Source organism: Ascaphus truei, chromosome 12, assembly GCF_040206685.1.
Source record: "Ascaphus truei isolate aAscTru1 chromosome 12, aAscTru1.hap1, whole genome shotgun sequence".
Classification (NCBI taxonomy): Eukaryota; Metazoa; Chordata; class Amphibia; order Anura; family Ascaphidae; genus Ascaphus; species Ascaphus truei.
In genome coordinates, this window is record NC_134494.1 from 21,176,723 (window position 1) to 21,198,847 (window position 22,125).

The 22,125-nt window shown below is 50.8% G+C and overlaps 1 protein-coding gene across 1 annotated transcript in view; it reads left to right on the plus strand.

The window, feature by feature from the left end:
- Positions 1-386: 386 nt before the first annotated feature.
- The window catches only part of ANO9 (anoctamin 9), a 49,668-nt gene continuing 27,929 nt past the window's right edge, over positions 387-22,125 (plus strand). The window contains exons 1-5 of the mRNA XM_075566670.1: positions 387-434; positions 815-880; positions 8,808-8,915; positions 9,299-9,438; positions 21,265-21,314. Coding sequence (XP_075422785.1) covers positions 387-434; positions 815-880; positions 8,808-8,915; positions 9,299-9,438; positions 21,265-21,314 — 412 coding nt within the window. The remainder of the gene's footprint in view (positions 435-814; positions 881-8,807; positions 8,916-9,298; positions 9,439-21,264; positions 21,315-22,125) is intronic.

Here is a 22,125-nt window from a genome sequence, read left to right on the forward strand (position 1 = left end):
ACCGGACTGCTGTTTTATCGTTGGCTATTGGTACCCCCATGTCCCTCATAAGCTTGGCGCTGTGCTCTAAAAGCCCCTTGCAAACTAGGGAATTGGGGGTGGGGGGGGCACTAGGAGGAAATCATCCAGGTAATGGGCTATTATGTCGCACCCTGTCCTCTGCTCTATGCACGTGTATAAATGTGCTAAATGTATCAAGGCGCAACCCATGGGCCGGCACATGTCCACATGGCAAGCTCCCTCAAACTGGCAACCCAACGAGTCTAAAACTCTCTGGGTGTAAGGGTAACAGCCGAAATGCTGATTCTATGTCTAGCTTAGCCATTGGTGACCCCTTGCCATAAATGTGGACTGCCGATGGCCATATCGAAAGATTGACACTGGACATGGCACGCCTGCTGGTCGATCACGTCATTGACGGACTTGCCCTTGGGGTAGGTCAGATAGGTGCTGTAGTTCTGTGTATATATAGTGCTGGCGGTGCTGTAGTTCTGTGTGTGTGTGTGTGTATGTGTGTGTGTGTATATATATATATATTTTTTTTTTAGTTGGCAGTGCTGTGTTTCTGTGTGTGTGTGTGTGTGTGTGTGTGTGTGTGTGTGTGTGTATATATATATATATTTTTTTTTTTTAGTTGGCAGTGCTGTGTTTCTGTGTGTGTGTGTGTATATAAAAATATATATATATATATATATATATATATATATATATATTTTTTTTTTTTTGTTTTGTTTTGTTTTTTGTTTGTTTGTTAGTTAGTTGGCTGTGCTGTAGTTCTGTGCATATATAGTGCTGGCCTGCAGAATAATCTCTCTATTACATCTCCCTCTCCCAGGACTGCCCGAGCACGCCCTGGCGGGAGGATCTGCTGCTGCCGTTGGTGAGTGGCATGAACTTCTCAATATGTCATATTCTAATTGTGTGTGTATGTGTGTGTGTATATATATATATATATGCAGAAAACAAGAAGAAAAAACAGGCGCACTCCTAGTGTGATAAAATATAAAACAGTATTTATGGGATTGTAAAATATAAAAAGCGCACTCACAAACAGAGTAAAAATAATAGCATTTATGAGATATACTCAATCGCCTTGAAGCTGTGAAGGGAATGTATCAGCCTGTCCCGTTGGTGCCACCTCTGGTGTATCCGTTGGTTCAGCAAGGTGCACTGGAGCCACCGCAGCCAGATGATGTAATAATTAGCAACACGGTCAGAGACTCCCTCCAGATACACCTCCCACAGCTCTCACTGCTCACCAGCAGGCAACTGCAAAACCGGAAGCGACAGCAGTCCCAAGCAAAATAGCAACAGCTCCAAGGTACTCTCTCCATTCGTGCAGTAATGTCAGCCACAAACTCGCCTCTTTGGGAAACGCCCTACGCGTTTCGTCACTAAGGACTTCCTCAGGGGGTGATCAGCCAGAGGCTGGGACCAATCAGATTGCCCATAGGGACAGTGCGACAATGCACATACAAGAGTTTAAAAATATATATATATATCCCTGTTTCCTTCTGAATACAGTATATTACCAATGCTGTTTAACCTGTTGGCTCGCAGGGCCTAAGCCTCTGCCACAGAGAGCCTGGGGCAATGTATATGTAGGGATAATCTCTTACCAGGTGCAGCGCCTCCACCTGCGATGGCTCCCAGCAGAGCGGGAGTTGCTCCTCACAGGACAATAATACAGTACTACTCACACAGCATACAGTATAAAAGAAACAGTAGCTTTACTAGCGGTAACCATAACCATGCATATATCATTCCTGTCAATGTTACTCTTCAATGAGACACAATAACTAACGCGCCTCGCAGGACGCGATCCTTCACCGTGTTAACACACCGTGTCCAATACCCCACACCATAAACCCCCAAGGTGAATGTATGTGTGTGACTGCGCAGCCACTAATATGGACAGTGTTATAGTTGGTGCACTTTTTTGGATGTTACCTGCCGAGCGCTCCTGCGCTTGGGCCCGCAAACGGTCTTCACAAAGGATCCAACGACGTGGGGCTGTCTATGATGTCCTCCGGGCCGATCCCACCCGGCGATTGATGGTACTCCTGGAGAGGTCTGGTCTCAAACCTCTGGGATGCAGCTGTGACAGTCTCTGTGTCCCTAGCTCCACACACACTACCGTATTCTAGGGCCTGTCCCTATATTAACTAGACTTAACTGGGGCTCAGGGCCTATCTGGGCCTGTGGGTATGCGGGCCTAGTGTAGAGGCTACTTGCCTCTCTACACACTGAGCTCCTACCTCTTCCCCTTCCCGGTCTTCTCTGCCCAACGTGCTCCCCTGCGCAACCTCCTAACCTCTCCCTGCTCAGTCTCTTCGCCCTATTGGCTCCCGGCCGTCACCTGGTCCTGCTGAGGCTCATGGGACTTGTAGTCCCCTACTCTAAACCTCCTCTGGTTGGTCGGTGCTTCGCGCGCTCGCTCAACCACTTGCTGCGCATGCGCGACCTCTCTGGTGTCGCCGTCGCCTACGGGACTACTGCACATGCGCGAATACAGAAATGGCGGCGCCCTGGATGCTCGGGCCGCCGCAGAGCCTCCGGTGCACTGGAGCGCTCCCTGCAACCGTCCCTGACTCTCTCACCACAACGGAGGTGAGGGTCAGTCTGGGGGACCTGGCTACATCCTCCCCCTCGTGGAATCCAACGTACCCGCTTGGAACAGCATAACAATAACTGATCATAACTTGTACGCAGGTTATATAATAAAAATGCATGAATACATACAACTTAACATATCATAGCTCTATATAAGATTGTACATCTCACTGAACATAACGATAACAGATTTCACTCTATTGCGAGCCCACTGCTGAGCCTCATAATGGGGTGCCCCGAACTGATCATAGGTCATCCTCAATGGAGGCTACCTGACTCTCTGACTCCTTCGGAACTGTTCTTCGATCACTCCCTCGGGAGAGTGGCCACTATAGTCCTGAGGCTCAGCCTCTTCCCTTGAGGGGAATAAAGTCTCTGAACAGTCATTGGAAGGCACAAAACATGGACTCTGTGGATTCAGAAGTTAATTCTTGGGAGTCACCGTATTAGGCGTTTGGTTACAGAGCCCTTTACCCGTAGCTCCCCCGGGAAATGCTCGTCGAGTTTGAGGGCCCCTTTGAGAGGGTCCCTCTTGGGGATCTTCAGAGGTGGTATCATTACTAGTCTCTTGGCCAACCTCACGCGGGTTCAGTTCCCCATCCAACGGAGTAGCTGATATCTCAGGTTCATCCTCTCCCACTTGTGGGATAGGAAGTAAATGGTTTCTGTGCCATACCTTTACCCGGCCCTCGGAGTCTTTGATACGGTAGACCGGGAGGTCAGGCATCTGAGACTCCACTTCATAGACACCCTCTCGCCACCGGTCGGCTAGCTTATGTTTTCCCGGCACTCGCGACTTGCGGAGAAGTACAGCATCACCAGGTCGGATGTCCCGGTGTTTGACCTTGTGGTCGTAGCGTTTTTTATTTCCGGCACTCAGTTTCTCCGTAGACTTTTCAGCCTGCTGATATGCCTGTTGCAAATTCTCTTGAAGCCGTCTTACATATTTGAAATGATTGGCGTTATGAATTCCATCAGTGGAGACCCTTAGTTGTATATCCACAGGAAGTCGTGCTTCTCTCCCGAACATCAGAAAGTAGGGAGAGAATCCAGTAGATTCGTGTTGAGTACAATTGTAAGCGTGTACTAACGTTTCTACATGTCGGCTCCACTCTGTCTTCTGCGCGCCAGTTAGTGTCCCCAACATGTCTAGTAAGGTACGATTGAACCGTTCTGGCAAGGCATCTCCTTCAGGGTGGTAAGGAGTGGTTCGTGATTTAGTGATGTTCAAAATCTTCAACAACTCTCGAATCAATTTGCTCTCAAAGTCTCGGCCTTGATCAGAATGCAATCTGTTGGGAAGGCCTTAATGCATAAAGTACTTCTCCCAAAGGATCTTGGCTACGGTGATTGCTTTCTGGTCCTTGGTCGGGAAGGCTTGTGCGTATCTGGTGTAATGATCGGTGATGACTAGTACATTACATATTCCCCGGTTATCCGGCTCAATGCACAGGAAGTCCATACACACTAAATCCCTGGGGCCCGAGCTTTTTAGGTGCCCCATTTGGGCTGCTCGTGGGAAGAGTCTTGCGTTGGATACACCTACTGCATCGTCGACAATGACGTTCCACCGCCTCTCTCATTATTGGCCAGAAAAACCTCTCTCTCACAAGCCCGAAGGTTTTATCGATGCCTAGATTACCATGTTCATCGTGTAGTGATCTCAGTACCAGATGTTGTAAGATTTTAGGGAGGACCAGTTGTCGTCTACTTGGGTGATTGTGGTAATTCACTACTCTATACAGTAGATTATCACGTATCTCGAACATGTCAGCTTCCCTCATAAGGATGCCCACCACATCATCAGGGGTGTGCTTCAGCAGGTCTGGACGATTTTTCTGGATAGCATAGCGTATAGTGCCAGCTATCGAGTCACGAACCTGGTATTGAACCATATCTCTCCAGGATATAATTTTGTCGGGGTAACGTGCATTCCGCTAGGATCACAGTACGCAGCCGGGATGGCTTTGGATGCACACCCTAGAGAGTCCGCCACTCTTAGTTCGGAAAACGCCACTTGATCATCAATGATGGCCGCTGTACAGCACATAGCCCACATTCCGGGTCCGGGAATCTCCTCCCACTGGTCATCATCTGGAGTGGCATTCAGCCCCGGTCTTCTAGACAGGGCGTCGGCTCCAACATTCAGAGGGCCAGGTTTATATTTCAGGGTGAAGTTATAGTTGAACAGCGCGGCCAACCAACGATGGCCAGCCACGTCCAGTTTAGCTGAAGTCATAATGTACGTAAAGGGGATTATTGTCCGTCCGTACTTCGAAGGCAACTCCGTAGAGGTAGTCGTGGAGCTTGTCCACTATAACCCATTTCAATGCAAGAAATTCTAACTTATGCTCCGGATAATTTTGTTCACTGGGAGTTAGACTGCGACTGATGTAAGCTACCGGCCGAAGCCCCGCCGAGTGTTTCTGGTGTAACACCGCACCTAGTCCGTTGAGACTAGCGTCCACATGCAGAATGTAGGGTTGTTCTGGATCAGCATATGCTAGCACTGGGGCAGCCGTCAAACTCTGTTTTAGGCCCAGGAAGGCCTGCTCACACTCAGGTGTCCACTTGTCACCAAATGATTGACGGGCAGATGTCGCCTTACGTCCAGTATCCTCCGGATATATTTTAAGGAGATTGTTGAGTGGTTTTGCGCGACGGGAATACCCTTCCACGAACCGACGATAGTACCCGCAGAACCCCAGGAAAGAGCGCAGTTCCACAACATTATCGGGTCGCGGTCAGTTTACTACTGCTTCTATCTTGGCTGGGTCAGTGGCTATGCCGTCTGCTGGCACGATATGTCCCACATAGGTCACTGAGGTTCTACAGATCGGCACTTGTCCAAGGACAGTTTGAGTCCTTCTTTTGCTAGGCGGTCTAGTACTTTCAGGAGTCTTGTCTCATGTTCCTCCAATGTCTTTCCGAATACGATAATGTCGTCCAGATACACCAAACATTCTCTTGGGGTCATATCTCCTAGGGTTTTCTCCATTAGTCTCTGGAAAGTGGCTGGTGCCCCACAAATGCCCTGTGGCATGCGGGTGAATTGGTAAAACCCTAAGGGGCAGATGAAAGCGGTCTTTTCTTGATCCTCTAAGCTCATGGTTACTTGATAGTATCCGGATCTTAAATCCAACACACTAAACCATTGACTTCCATTGAGGGCATTCAGAATATCTTCTATACGGGGAAGATTATATTGATCTGGTACCGTGCGATTATTCAAGGTCCTATAATCCACGCACAGTCTCACGGTCCCATTCTTCTTTCTCACCACCACAATGGGAGAAGCGTAGGGGCTCCTTGACTCCGTGACAATCCCGGCTTCTTCCATCTCATGGATCACAGCCCGTACATCATCGACATCCCAAGGGGCGATACGACGGGAGCGTTCACGGAATGGGGTCGTATCATTCAGGCGGATAGTATGCTGGGCGCTGCGACTGCACCCCACATCCATCTTGCCGGTAGAGAATACTTCTCGTCGGTCCTCCAATTTGCCCCTCAATCTCTCTCTCCATTCGTTGGGCAGTCCGGAAGATCCAAAGTCGAAATCTAGACTTCCGTGGGAGTCTTGGGCTCTTGCGGAGTTGACGTGGAACGGTTCTTCTACCGAGCTGACCGGATATATTCGACCCAATTTTTGTCCAGCATCTATAGCCATAGTGAAGGGTGACAGATTCTGTGCCGACACACAGGTTCGACGGGGAATAGCTGATGTCCAATCACGTAATTCTGGTATTATTTTATACCCCCTTCGAACGTCCTCCTCGGGGTTGCTCTCCAAGGAGAAAAGATGTTCTTTTTCATCTCGATCGGTATATGAACACTAAGTGGACATCTGCTGTATTCCTCCTGGCGGAATTTCAGTCAGCCCGGCTCGTCCGCAGAATAAAAATCCATAGCTATCGGAGGTAAGTACAGTAGGGTCCCTTCCCATCTGGATGAGTTGTAGCTGAAGGCTGGACATAGGCAATTTGTTGGTCTCTTGTAGATAGGCTCGAATGACGGCACGCACAATGTCTGCGTTAGTCCCTAGAATGATTGGGTATTTGGGTAGATCTTGGGGTTCCGGAAACACTAGGGCTTCCACTTCCATGGGGTGGGATTTCCAAGTGTTGATACCATCCACTATCACGCGTATGAGGGCTACAGGTCCCACTCAAGTGTTCCCATCGGGGGTGGGGTTGTCATCACCGGCAGTGGACTTAACTGGATCAATGGTCGAGAGGAGCTCTTGTTGCTCAAGGGACTCCGAGACCCTTCCATCTGCTGTGTATCCCCCACAAACCTAAGCCTCTGCCACGGAGAGCCTGGGGCAATGTATATGTAGGGATAATCTCTTACCAGGTGCAGCGCCTCCACCTGCGATGGCTCCCAGCAGAGCGGGAGTTGCTCCTCACAGGACAATAATACAGTACTACTCACACAGCATATAAAAGAAACAGTAGCTTTACTAGCGGTAACCATAACCATGCATATATCATTCCTGTCAATGTTACTCTTCAAGGAGACACAATAACTAACGCGTCTCGCAGGACGCGACCCTTCACCGTGTTCCCACACCGTGTCCAATACCCCACACCATAAACCCCCAAGGTGAATGTATGTGTGTGACTGCGCAGCCACTAATATGGACAGTGTTATAGTTGGTGCACTTTTTTGGATGTTACCTGCCGAGCGCTCCTGCGCTCGGGCCCACAAACGGTCTTCACAAAGGATCCAACGACGTGGGGCTGTCTGTGATGTCGTCCGGGCCGATTCCACCCGGCGATTGATGGTACTCCTGGAGAGGTCTGGTCCCAAACCTCTGGGATGCAGCTGTGACAGTCTCTGTGTCCCTAGCTCCACACACTACCGTGACAGGTTCCTATTCTAGGGCCTGTCCCTACATTAACTCTGGCTGACTGTGACTTAGGGCCTATGTGGGCCTGGGGGTATGCGGGCCTAGTGTAGAGGCTACTTGCCTCTCTACACACTGAGCTCCTACCTCTTCTCTGCCCAACATGCTCCCCTGCGCAACCTCCTAACCTCTCCCTGCTCAGTCTCTTCGCCCTATTGGCTCCCGGCCGTCACCTGGTCCTGCTGAGGCTCATGGGACTTGTAGTCCCCTACTCTAAACCTCCTCTGGTTGGTCAGTGCTTCGTGCGCTCGCTCAACCACTTGCTGCGCATGCGCGACCTCTCTGGTGTCGCCGTCACCTACTGGACTACTGCACATGTACGAACACAGAAATGGCGGCGCCCTGGACGCTCGGGCCGCCGCGGAGCCTCCGGTGCACCGGAGCGCTCTCTGCAACCTTCCCTGACTCTCTCACCACAACGGAGGTGAGGGTCAGTCTGAGGGACCTGGCTACATATATATATATCTCTACAAACATGACCAATTACATCGTTTTAGGTCTAAAACTATAACCTGTGTCTCTGTGCTTGTGAGTTTCTGTTGTGCGTGTGTGGCTCTGTATGTAAGCGTGTCTGCTCATGGCTGCACATAAATGGCTTTCTGTGCATGACTGTGTATGTGTCTGCTGTGCGTGGCTCTGCACCTGACTGCTGTGCGTGGTTCTGCACCTGACTGCTGTGCGTGGCTCTGCACCTGACTGCTGTGCGTGGCTCTGCACCTGACTACTCTGCGTGGCTCTGCACCTGACTGCTGTGCGTGGCTCTGCACCTGACTGCTGTGCGTGGCTCTGCACCTGACTGCTGTGCGTGGCTCTGCACCTGACTGCTGTGCGTGGCTCTGCACCTGACTACTCTGCGTGGCTCTGCACCTGACTGCTGTGCGTGGCTCTGCACCTGACTACTCTGCGTGGCTCTGCACCTGACTGCTGTGCGTGGCTCTGCACCTGACTGCTGTGCGTAGCTCTGCAGGTATCTTTGCTGTGCGTAGCTCAGCACGTCACTGCCCTCTGTGGGATTGTTGTGCTTGGCGCTGCATGTCACTGCTGTGCGTGGCTCTGCACCTGACTACTCTGCGTGGCTCTGCACCTGACTGCTGTGCGTGGCTCTGCACCTGACCGCTGTGCGTGGCTCTGCAGGTATCTTTGCCGTGCATAGCTATTCTGTGCATCGCTCTGCACGTCACTGCTCTCGGTGGCTGTGTTGTGCTTGGCTCTGCATGTCACTGCTGTGCGTACGTTTCTGCTGGCTCTGCATGTGACTCTCTGCTGTGCCTGTGTCCCCGGTCAGGAGGAGAAGTGGGACTTCGTGCTGGTCAGCAGCGCCCGGGGGAGTGAGGTGGAGAAGAAGAGGTCTCTGTACCTGGCAGAGCTGTACAATAAGGGTTTCAAGATCAAGGTGAGTAGGACCCCGGTGTGGCGGCTAAATCTCAGGACACAGGAGCTTGGTGTCTGAGGAGCCCCCTTAACCTTGTTCTAGGTAGCGAGCAGCAGAGCGTCTCTCAGTTTAACCCTTGAGTGCCAGCAAGGCATGGCAGGCCTCAACAGGTTAACCTCTTTCCAAGGAGTAGGCGGCAGAGCATTGCTCCGTTTCCCTCTTTTCACCTAGTGTGCGGCAGAGCATTGCTCCCGATTTTTCTTGCAAAGCACCTCTGCATTTACGTTGCCTCTCGTCAGCAGCAGAGCATTGCTCCGTTCCCTTTTTGTTCACTGCCGTAGAGTTTGCACCCGGTATCCAGGGCCCAGGGAGAGGTGACATTTCCATGTGGTGTTTTCTCGCAGAAAATTCAGGATGGGAAAAAAACGTTTTATGGCGTTCAGGCTCCTCCCAGCATCTTCCAGAAATACATCCGGCTCCTGAGGAACCCGGACCAGGGCATCCTAGCCGTCAACCCTGATGACCACGTGACTGTGACAAGCAGGTGGGACTGATGCACACAGTGAACACAGAGCGTCACGATTATGGCAGGATATTTATACGGAATATACCCTGTCATACAGTACACACAGTGGCCACAGCGTGTCACTATTATGCATGAAACGTATAATGAATATACCTTGTAATACACACACTAACCACTTGGCGTCACTATTACTGCATGATTGTTATAAGAAATAGACCCTGTAATACACACAGTGGCCACAGCGTGTCACTATTATGCATGAAACTTATAGGGAACATACTTTGTAATACACACACTAACCACTTGGCGTCACTATTACTGCATGATTGTTGTAAGAAATATACCTTGTAATACACACAGTGGCCACAGCGTGTCACTATTATGCATGAAACTTATAGGGAACATACTTTGTAATACACACAGTAACCACTTGGCGTCACTATTACTGCATGATTGTTGTAAGAAATAGACCCTGTAATACACACAGTGGCCACAGCGTGTCACTATTATGCATGAAACTTATAGGGAACATACTTTGTAATACACACACTAACCACTTGGCGTCACTATTACTGCATGATTGTTGTAAGAAATATACCTTGTAATACACACAGTGGCCACAGCGTGTCACTATTATGCATGAAACTTATAGGGAACATACTTTGTAATACACACAGTAACCACTTGGCGTCACTATTACTGCATGATTGTTGTAAGAAATAGACCCTGTAATACACACAGTGGCCACAGCGTGTCACTATTATGCATGAAACTTATAGGGAACATACTTTGTAATACACACACTAACCACTTGGCGTCACTATTACTGCATGATTGTTGTAAGAAATAGACCCTGTAATACACACAGTGGCCACACCGTGTCACTATTATGCATGAAACTTATAGGGAACATACTTTGTAATACACACACTAACCACTTGGCGTCACTATTACTGCATGATTGTTGTAAGAAATATACCTTGTAATACACACAGTAGCCACAGCACGTCACTATTATGCATGAAATGTATAGTGAATATCTCTTTAATACACACAGTGACCATATGGCGTCACTATTACTGAATAATACTAATATGGAATATACCCTGTAATACGCACAGTGACCACAGCCAGTCACTATTCCCGCACGATACTTATGTATGTATGTATGTAAATCTTTATTTATATACAGTGGCGGCTGCCTTTAACTTCCTGCGGCCGCCACCGCGGGCTTTTTAAAAACGCGTGCAGACGCGGCATTTTTTCGCTGTTTTCCAGCGCCGCAGGCGCTTTCAATGATAAGCGCCATTAGCGCTTGTCTGGAGATGCGGCCGACGCGCAAAGGACCCCGGCTCAAATTGAAAACATGGCCGCATTTTTACGGGCGAGCTGGAGGATTAAAGGGGCCGCGACAGTAGCGCCATTCAAGCACATAGCGCTTCACAGCAGTAATACACGTGCTAATCATATAAATAACAAATAATACAAATAACACATAATGGGAAGAAGTGCTTCAGACATAAAAGTGACATTTAGGAAAAGGAATCCCTGCCCTAAAGAGCTTACAATCTAATTGGTAAGTAGGAAGAACGTACAGACAGTAGGAGGGTGTTCTGGTAAGTGCGTCTGCAAGGGGCCAAGGTTTATGTATGAGGTGTAAAGTATCAGCCATGGAAATACTCATATGCTGTGGTAAGGAGGTTTGTTTTAAGATGGGTCTTAAAGGTGGATAGAGAGGGTGCTAGTCGGGTATTGAGGGGAAGGGCATTCCAGAGGTGTCGGGCAGTCAGTAAGAAAGGTTTAAGGTGGGAGAGGGCTTTAGACAAAAAAGGGGGTGGAGAGAAGACATCCTTGAGAAGAACGCAAGAGCCAGGATGGTGCATAGTGAGAAATTAGGGCTGAGATGTAAGGAGGGGCAGAAGAGTGTAACGCTTTAAAAGTGAGGAGGAGAATTAAGTGTGTGATACGGGATTTGATAGGAAGCCAGGAGAGGGATCTCAGCAGGGGAGATTATTTTATATTATATTATCTTATACTATATTAGTGAAAGCACTGTATGTTTGCCTGCCTGCCGGCCTGCCGGCCTGCCTGCCTGCCTGCCTGCCTGGATGTCCGGTGTCCCTAGGGGAAATCTCATTGGTCCCTTGGGCCGCCCCCGCACACCTCTCATTGGCCTGAGGCGGAGTGACGGGCCAAAGGGGACACACACACACACACACACACACACACACACCTCTCTGTCCTCTCACCCCCCCCATCACACACACCTCCCTCTCCACTCACCTCCCTCCACCTCCCGCTCCACTCACCTCCCTCCCGCTCAACTCCCTCCACCTCCCGCTCCATTCACCTCCCTCTCGATTCACCTCCCTCTCCATTCACCTCCCTCCCGCTCAACTCCCTCCCCGGCGCAGGGACAGGCAGTGGGCAGGGCAGCCTGCCGCTGCCTCCACTCACCTCCCGCTCCCTCCACCCACCTCCCGCTCCCTCCACTCACCTCCCCTCACCTCCCGCTCACCTCCCTGGCGCGGGGACAGGCATTGGCCAGGGCAGCCTACCGCTGCCACGCGGCACCTAACCTCCCTGCCGCTCAACTCCCTCCCCGGCGCGGGGACAGGCAGTGGGCAGGACAGCCTGCCGCTGCCTCCACTCACCTCCCGCTGCCTCCACTCACCTCCCGCTCCCTCCACCCACCTCCCGCTCCCTCCACCCACCTCCTGCTCCCTCCACCCACCTCCCGCTCCCTCCACTCACCTCCCCTCACCTCCCCTCACCTCCCGCTCACCTCCCTGGCGCGGGGACAGGCATTGGCCAGGGCAGCCTACCGCTGCCACGCGGCACCTAAGATGGCGGCGGAAGGAAGGACCCCTTCCTCCCTCGCGGACTAACTAACATGGCGGCGGCCAGAAGGAGAGGTGAGTGTGTGTGAGTGTGTGTGAGTGTGTGTGAGTGTGTGAGTGAGTGTGTGTCTGTGTCTGTGTCTGTGTCTGTGTGTGTGTGTGTATGTTACACTGTGTGTGTGTCTGTGTGCGTGTGTGTGTGTTACACTGTGTCTCAGACACTGTAGAGTGGGGACCGGAGCTACACATGGGGGGTGGGGGGGGGGGTCAGGAGCGGAGAAAGATACAGGGGGAGTGGAGAGGAGGGACCCGTCAATTTAAACCAAACCAACCCCCCTCCTGTCCACTGCCCCCCCCTCCTGTCCACTGCCCCCCCCTCCTGTCCACTGCCCCCCCCTCCTGTCCACTGTCACCCCCCCTCCTGTCCACTGTCACCCCCCTCCTGTCCACTCTCCCCCCCCTCCTGTACACTCTCCCCCCCTCCTGGCCACTGTCACCCCCTCTCCTGTCCACTGTCACCCCCCGTCCTGTCCACTCTCCCTCCCTCCCATCCCCTCCAAATAGTCACCTATTGTTCCACCATTTATAAATAATACTACCTATTACGCATTTACATCCCGGGCAACGCCGGGTCTCTCAGCTAGTAGGGAATATACCCTGTAATACAGTGACCACAGTGTGGCACTATTACAGCAGGATACCCATATGAAAAGTTTGCTGCAATACATATAGCAACCACAGGATGTTATATCTTATACTATATTAGTGAAAGCACTGTATGCCTGCCTGCCTGCCTGGATGTCCGGTGTCCCTAGGGGAAATCTGATTGGTCCCTTGGCCCGCCCCCGCACACCTCTCATTGGCCTGAGGCGGAGTGACGGGCCAAAGGACACACACACAGGGACACACACACAGGGACACACACACAGGGACACACACTCTCCCCCGTCAGTTGGACCGCAGCTCACCTTCCACAAGCCCCCCCCTCCTCTCCCGGTGCCCCTCACTCTCTCCCCCCACCTCACCCAAATCCCCACGCTCCGCAACATCCCCAGCCGCACCATCACCCTCACCGTGCGCCGCGGCCCTCCTGCTCAGCAGCAAACTCCAGGCTCCTCCCCCCTCGCGGCGCGGCCCTCCTGCTCTCCCCCTCACGTGCGCCGCTACCGGAGAGGGGAAGCGCGGCGCGGGACTCCCCATCACGTGCGCCGCTACCGGAGAGGGGAAGCGCGGCGCGGGACTCCCCATCACGTGCGCCGCTACCGGAGAGGCGAAGCGCGGCGCGGGACTCCTGCCACTCTTGCCCCCCCCCAGCTTCCCGAACTCACCTCCTGCCCCAGCCAGATGCCACGGGGTCAAGGTAAGTCACACACCGTCTCCCACCCACGCACTGTCACCCAGTCACCCACACACTCACCCACCCAGTCACCCACCCACTCACTCAGTCACCCACTCAGTCACTCACTCAGTCACCCACCCACTCAGTCACCCACCCACCCACTCACTTAGTCACCCAAAAACTCACTTAGTCACCCACCCACTCACTTAGTCACCCACCCACTCACTCAGTCACCCACTCACTCAGTCACCCACCCACTCACTCAGTCACCCACCCACTCACTCAGTCACCCACCCACTCACTCAGTCACCCACTCAGTCACCCACCCAGTCACTTTCACCCAGTCACCCACTTTCACCCAGTCACCCACCCACCCACTCAGTCACCCACCCACTCAGTCACCCACCCACTCAGTCACCCACTCAGTCAGTCACCCACTCAGTCAGTCACCCACCCACTCAGTCAGTCACCCACCCACTCAGTCACCCACCCACTCAGTCACCCAGTCACCCACCCATTCAGTCACCCAGTCACCCATTCAGTCAGTCACCCAGTCACCCACCCATTCAGTCAGTCAGTCACCCACTCACCCACCCAGTCACCCAGTCACCCACCCAGTCAGTCACCCACCCAGTCAGTCACCCACTCACCCACCCAGTCAGTCACCCACTCACCCACCCAGTCAGTCACCCACTCACCCACCCAGTCAGTCACCCACTCACCCACCCAGTCAGTCACCCACTCACCCACCCAGTCAGTCACCCACTCACCCACCCAGTCAGTCACCCAATCAGTCACCCACCCACCCAGTCAGTCACCCACCCACCCAGTCACCCATTCACCCACCCAGTCAGTCTCCCACTCACCCACCCAGTCAGTCTCCCACTCACCCACCCAGTCAGTCTCCCACTCACCCACCCAGTCAGTCTCCCACTCACCCACCCAGTCAGTCACCCACCCACCGACCCAACTCACCCACCCAACCACCGACCCAAAGTCACCCACCGACCCAAAGTCACCCACCCACCGACCCAAAGTCAAACCGACCCAAAGTCACCCACCCACCGACCCAAAGTCACACACCCACCGACCCAAAGTCACACACCCACCGACCCAAAGTCAAACCGACCCAAAGTCACCCACCCACTCAGTCACCCACCCACTCAGTCAAGTGTCACCCACCCACCTAGCTGTCAAGGGGGGGGGGGGAAGCCTAACCCTGTCGTACGCCCCCCCCAAATTACATCCCGGGCAACGCCGGGTCTCTCAGCTAGTTTATTTATAAAATGTTTTACCAGGAAGTAATACATGGAGAGTTACCTCTCGTTTTCAAGTATGTCCTGGGCACAGAGTTATGACAAATACATGGTTACATTAAGGGAACAGGGTATGCCGCGTTGTCCTCCAATGTAACAACAACACGCATCACTGCGAAATGCTCAAAGAACTAGATTGGTCATCACTCGAGTCTAGGCGCAAAGTTCTTCTCTCCTGTCTTGCCTTCAAATACTTTCTGGTCAAACTATCCATCTATCTGAACAAGCTCCTCACCCTACCACATGCAGCACCTATCACCTGAGATCTGACTCCAAACGATTGTCCATAGCCCCAAGCAGGGCCGCAAACAGAAATCATGGGGCCCGGGACAAATGAAAGGAGCAGCCCCCCCCCCTGCCTGAACCCATAGCGCACCCCCCTCCCCCAAACCCATAGCGCACCTACCACAAAAAAATATTTTTTAGCGCGTAACTTTTACTTAACTGTTTTCTTATTGTGATACAGAAAAACACATTACAATGCAACCTGTTTATTTTTATATTTTCAACAAAAGACATGTGACTGCCTGTCTGGGTGGGTGAGTGGGTGAATGACAGTGACTGGGTGGGTGAATGATAGTGGGTGGGTGAATGACAGTGGGTGGGTGAATGACAGTGGGTGGGTGAATGACAGTGGGTGGGTGGGTGAATGACAGTGGGTGGGTGGGTGAATGACAGTGGGTTGGTGGGTGGGTGAATGACGGTGGGTGGGTGAATGACAGTGGGTTGGTGGGTGGGTGAATGACAGTGGGTGGGTGGGTGAATGACAGTGGGTGGGTGGGTGAATGACAGTGGGTTGGTGGATGGGTGAATGACAGTGGGTGGGTGGATGAATGACGGTGGGTAAGTGGGTGGATTACAGTGGGTGGGTGGGTGAATGAATGACAGATTTGAATGACAGTGGGTGGGTGGGTGGGACAGTTGGGTGAATGACAGTGGGTGGTTGGTTGGGTGGGCGAATGACAGTGGGTGGGCGAATGACAGTGGGTGGGTGGATGAGTGGGCGAATGACGGTGGGTGGATGGGTGACAGTGGGTGGGTGACAGTGACTGTGACTGGGTGACTGTGGGTGACAGTGACTGACTGTGTGACAGTGACTGTGTGACAGTGACTGTGTGACAGTGACTGACTGGGTGACGGAGACTGGGTGACTGTGACTGGGTGACTGGGTGACAGTGACTGTGTGACAGTGTCTGACTGTGACTGGGTGACTCTGACTGGGTGACAGTGACTGTGACTGGGTGACAATGACTGGGTGACAGTGACTGGGTGACAGTGACTGGGTAACAGTGACTGTGACTGGGTGACAGTGACTGGGTGACATTGACTGGGTGACAGTGACTGTGGGTGACAGTGACTGTGGGTGACTGTGGGTTTCAGTGACTGTGACTGGGTGACAGTGACTGTGACTGGGTGACAGTGACTAACCCTGTGACTTATCCCCAAACGCCACCCCCATATATATTAAATATCCCCCCATCTCCCCAATTCATATAAAATATACCCCCACAAACCCAATACATATTAAATATACTCCTACCACCCCCATATATTAAATATACTCCTACCACCCCCATATATATTAAATATACCCCTACCACCCCCATATATATATATATTAAATATACCCCTACCACCCCCATATATTAAATATACCCCTACCACCCCCATATATTAAATATAATCCTACCACCCCCATATATATTAAATATACCCCTACCACCCCCATATATATATTAAATATACCCCTACCACCCCCATATATATTAAATATACCCCCCACCACTCCCATACATATAAAAATATCCCCTCACCTCCCCTCCCCACATTGTCCTTACCTTATCTCCTGCAGGACACAGACAGCACAGAACATGTCTCTGGCCCGCCGGGGTGTGGGCTCCGCCCCCGCTGTCCTCTGGTTGGCTGTCCTCTCCTCCAATCAGGGACAGCACACCAGTCCTCCTTGCTCTGCCCGGCCACCGTCCGGCCGCCCTCTCACTGCCTCCGCCCTCTCAGCACTTAATGCTCGCCGGACACCTGGCAACCCTATGGTGGGCACGCATGGGCCGGGCACGTGGGGCCCCCCTATGCTGTGGGGCCCCCGGGCAACTGCCCAGTTAGGTTAGCGCGGTGGAAGTTAGGTTGGCGCGCGCGCAGGGGAATCCCATGGCATATCTCCTCCGTCTCATGTTGGGGGCCGAGGGGTGGGAGTGGGGAAGGGGGGGGGAACGGGTGGGCCCACAGGCAGCAGGACGGGCCCACAGGCAGCAGGGCGGGCCCACAGGCAGTAGGGCGGGCCCACAGGCAGCAGGACGGGCCTACAGGCAGCGGGGCGGATACCCTGCTTGTCCTGCGCATGCGCGGAAGAATCGCCGCCATTTATCTAAAAAAAACCTTTTTTTTTTTTTTTTACTTTAACGGGCATGGCCGGGCCCCCCTGACTCACGGGGCCCGGGACGCCAGTGCCCTCTGTCCCCCCCTGTTGGCGGCCCTGGCCCCAAGATTGAACAAAGTATCCGGCCGCTCCTCCTTCTCTTACCGTGCACCTCACAATGGAACAATCTACCTGAGACTTTTAATCTGGTCCGTAACTGTTTCATACGCCTAAAAGATAAAATATGTTAAACTGTTCATGCAATGTCTTTAAACATAATGTATAACCATTTTCACTTAATTTAACCATGTATTTGTAACCATGTATTTGTCATCATAACGCAGGATATACGTGAAAACGAGAGGTAACTCTTAATGTATTACTTCTTGGTAAAACATTTGATAAATAAATTATACATTATATATAAAGACATTGCATGAACAGTTAAAGATACAATATATTATAGACGTATGAAAGTTACAGACCAGATTAAAATGTGACAGCTTCAGTCTTGAAAGAACTTAGACTGGTGGTGGATGTGAGAGTGTCCGGTAGATTGTTCCAGTTTTGGGGTGCACGGTAAGAGGAGGAGGAGCGGCCGGATACTTTGCTGAACCTTGGGACCATGAACAGTCTTTTGGAGTCAGATCTCAGATAATAAGTGCTGCATGTGGTAGGGGTGAGGAGCTTGTTCAGATAGATGGGTAGCTTGCCCAGAAAGTATTCAAAGGCAAGACAGGAAAGGTGAACTTTGCGCCTAGACTCAAGTGATGACCAAACTAGTTCTTTGAGCATTTCGCAGTTATGTGTGTTGTAGTTGCATTGGAGAACAAAGCAGCATATTGAATTGTTGAAGGTATCTAGTTTTCTAAAGTGAGTTTGGGATGCTGTGCCATATACTATGTTCCCATAGTCTATAATTGGCATTAGCATCTGCTGTGTGACGCTTTCTAACCAACAGACTTAGGGAGGATTTGTTCCTGTAAAGTACACCTAGTTTGGCATAGGCTTTGGATGTTAGGGTATCAATGTGCATCCCAAATGTTAAATGGGAGTAAAACCATATGCCCAGATATTTAAAACTAGTCACAGGGAGTAGGATGGTATTAGAGTTGGTTCTGTTCTGAAATGCCGCCATTGGTAGCTTTAGTAATGTAGCCTTGGTCCCAAATACCATTGCTACAGTCTTGTCAGAGTTTAAAAACAGTTTATTTGAGAAATTACATTTTCAAGTCTCAAAAAATCAGATTGAAGTATGTGCTCAAGGTCGGAGAGGCGAGAGCTGTGTGCATATAAGATTGTGTCATCCGCATACTGTACATGTGTATTGAACCTTCTTTACAAGCTCTAGGTAGATCATTGATGAAGACTGAGAAGAGTAGGGGCCCCAGAACAGAGCCTAGCGGGACACCACAGGTGATATCCAGGGGGTTGGAGTTAGAGCCTGAGATAGTCACATGTTGGGATCTACCTGTCAGGCAGGAATGAAACCAGATTAAAGCATGCTTCCCTATTCCAGAGCTCTGGAGTTTGTTAAGCAGGATAACATGATCAACAGTATCAAAAGCATTTGCAAAATCTAGGAATATTGCACCAGTGAGTTGTCCCAGTTCCATTCCACACTGAATCTCATTGCAAACTTTTAGCAGGGTCGTTACCGTGGAGTGTTTGGGGCAAAAACCAGACTGGAATTGGCTAGGAAATTGTCTTGGTATGGTAATCTCTTAATTGGGAGTGAACATATTTTCCCATGATTTTGGATAGAATTGGGAGAAGAGAGATTGGCCTGTAGTTTGAGACAGTGTTTTTGTCCCCACTTTTGAAGATTGGGACAACTCTGGCAGGTTTCCAGGTTTTAGGGATATGGCCTTGTAAGAGACATATGCAAAGGTGCAATCAGGGAGACTGATTTGGGGGAAATTAAACCATGGCTTTATTCAGCCCATCACTTTAAACAATGCAGAAACCACAAAATAAATAAAACAGCCTATCCCTTTATAAGGGCTAACTCACTGCCCCACACCTCTGGAATGCCCTTCCCCTCAGTACCCGACTAGCACCCTCTCTATCCACCTTTAAGACCCACCTTAAGACACACTTGCTTAAAGAAGCACATGAATAGCACTGTGAACATTCTGAACACATGATACATAAACCTTGGCTCCCTGCAGACGCACTTACCAGAACTCCCTCCTACTGTCTCTGTACGTTCTCCCTACCTAACAATTAGACTGTAAGTTCCTCGGGGCAGGGACTCCTCTTCCTTAATGTTATGTTTATGTCTAAAGCACTTATTCCCATGATCTGTTATTTATATTATCTGTTATTTATTCGATTACCACATGTATTACTACTGTGAAGCGCTATGTACATTAATGGCGCTATATAAATAAAGACATACATACATACATACATATATACATACTTCCCCAGTCCCTCTCGGCATGGCTGGGAGGAGAAGCCTATTTCCAATCTATAACCCCCAAAGTTCCAAGAGGTACCTGTTAGCAGGGGCCATTTGTGTCAGTCTCTGAGTCTGGTTGGTGTCCATTGAGGGGCCAGCCTCTGGCAGGTTCCTGTGTCCTCCTGGTCTGGTTCCTGGTGTCTTGATAACAGCACAGACTTGTGCTCAAGACATCATCTCCTTTGTCAGCACAGTTGTCATGTGTGTTCAAGAGTCCCTCTGTCAGTTACCACTAGGAGACTTTTCTGTTTGTCTGGTTAACCAAGTGGAGACTGGTTACTTGTCTAGCAACAATTTACCAGCTCCCTGCTGGATTCCTTAGACCACTACGGCTTATATTGAAGCTTCATTTAAAAAAAGATTAAGTCCCTGATACAGGCCTGTAGACAAACTAGAGTTGATTAGGGAAGCAAGCGGTTTGGCGATGGCTGGGGCACCAAGTCTTAGGCCTCGGACATGGTCAAAAAGACAGTGGAGAGCCGCACTGAGGGGAAACATTATCCCTATCAGCGCGGCTTTAGACGGCGCTTCCGCATGCGTGCGGAGGCGTGTGGAATTTCAGCCGACAGTGAAAATTAAGTTTTCCCGCTAAGGGAAGCGCATGGCCGGTCACGTGACCGCCAAAAGCCAATGGCAGTCCGTGACGTCGGCGCCGTGACGCGCTAGACCTGCCTCCCGCTCTGCCTCCCACCCGGCACACAAGCGCGCTCGCTGACGCTCATGCAGGGACACGAAAAAGCTCCTGCTTGAGCAGGAGAGCATGAGCGTCAGCGCTGCTCAGCGCTCTTCCCTGCACCATGTCCCAGGCCTTAGGAACCTAGATGGTAGTAAGTCGGGTCCACATTGGCTGCTTAGTTTTAGTTTGAGGAGCGCTTGTGTAATCTCCTCTTCAGATACTGTGACAAATTGAAAATTGTGGGCAGTGTTGGGAGAGGGTGGGGCTATAGGGGTACTCCCAGGATGAGATTCATGTTTGGGGTTTGTGCTGCGTTTCGCTAATAAGTTAGTGGCACACCCCACAAAGTAATCATTGAATGCATTTGCAATGTCAGTGGGGTTTGTCAGAGTAATATCCCCCTTAGTGATATTACTTGGTTGTTGATGGTTAGGAGGCTGGAATATATTGTTGATAACCTTCCAGAAGTTAGCTGGGTTTGATGTATTCTGGTGGAGATTGTCAGAGTAATATTGTGCTTTTGCGTGCCTTGTTTGCCTTGTGCACATGTTCCGCAGGCATCTGTAGTGATTGAGATCCTTGGTAGTGCCAGTTACTTTGTAGCTTTTCCACAAGGCATCCCTGAGCTGGTAGAGCGCTGCATGATACTCAGTGAATGTTTTCTGCATACTATATAAGGTGTCAGTGTAACGGCACGAAGAAGGCCACAGGAAATATATATCGTGTAGTAGACATGGTGACCGCTGGATGTCCCTCGGTTGTTCAGTAATCGCTGTTGATGTAGTGTCATTGATGTGTGAGAACGTTTACCACACTCCGCTCTCTCACTCCACAGGATCCGAATTGTCTATTTCATTCTGCACAAAACTGCCATCAGCTCCCAAGGTAATTGGTTATTTCTTGTTGCCTCTCACATGTGTGTGTGCCTCTCTCTTCTTCATCTCAAGTTCTCTCTCTTTATCTCCCTCTCTCTCTCTTTCTGTCACCCTCTCACATCCTCTCACTCACATTCTCTCATCTCCGCTCTCCCTCATTTTCACACCCTCTCCGATTGTCTGACCCTCTCATCCTCTCCTATTCTCGCCCCTTTCTCTCATTTTCACACCTCTATTTTGCTCACCTCTCTCTCATTCGCTGCCCCCTATCTCTCATTCTCTGCCCCACTCTCTCATTCTCTGCCCCCTTCTCTCTCATTCTCTATCTCATTCTCTCACCCCTTTCTCATTCTCTCTCTTTCTGATTCTCACACCTCTTTTTCTCTCACACCTCTCTTCCTCTTTCTCCCACCCTCTCTCCCTTCCTCATTCTCTGACCACATATCTCATTCTCTAACTCTCTCTTATTCTCTCACCCTCCCTCTCATTCACTCATCCTTTCTCATTCTCACCCCCTCTCCCTCATTCTTTAACCCTCCATCTCCCTCCTATCACCTCTCTCTTTCTTATTCTCTCACCCTCTCTCTCCTCCTCTTACACCTCTCATCCTGATTCTCTCTCCCCCTCATTATCTCCCTCTCATAAAGGCTTACTGTGCCTACCTTTTGATCTTACCCCCACCTACAAATGGGGACAGCACAGTTTTTGTGTAAGTAAAATAAGGTCCCAGCTTTATTTCTTTAACAACATTGAAAATGAAGCTGCCAGCCCGCTGGTTCCTGTATGCAGACGGACCCATTTGTCCTGCAAGTAGTATGGCG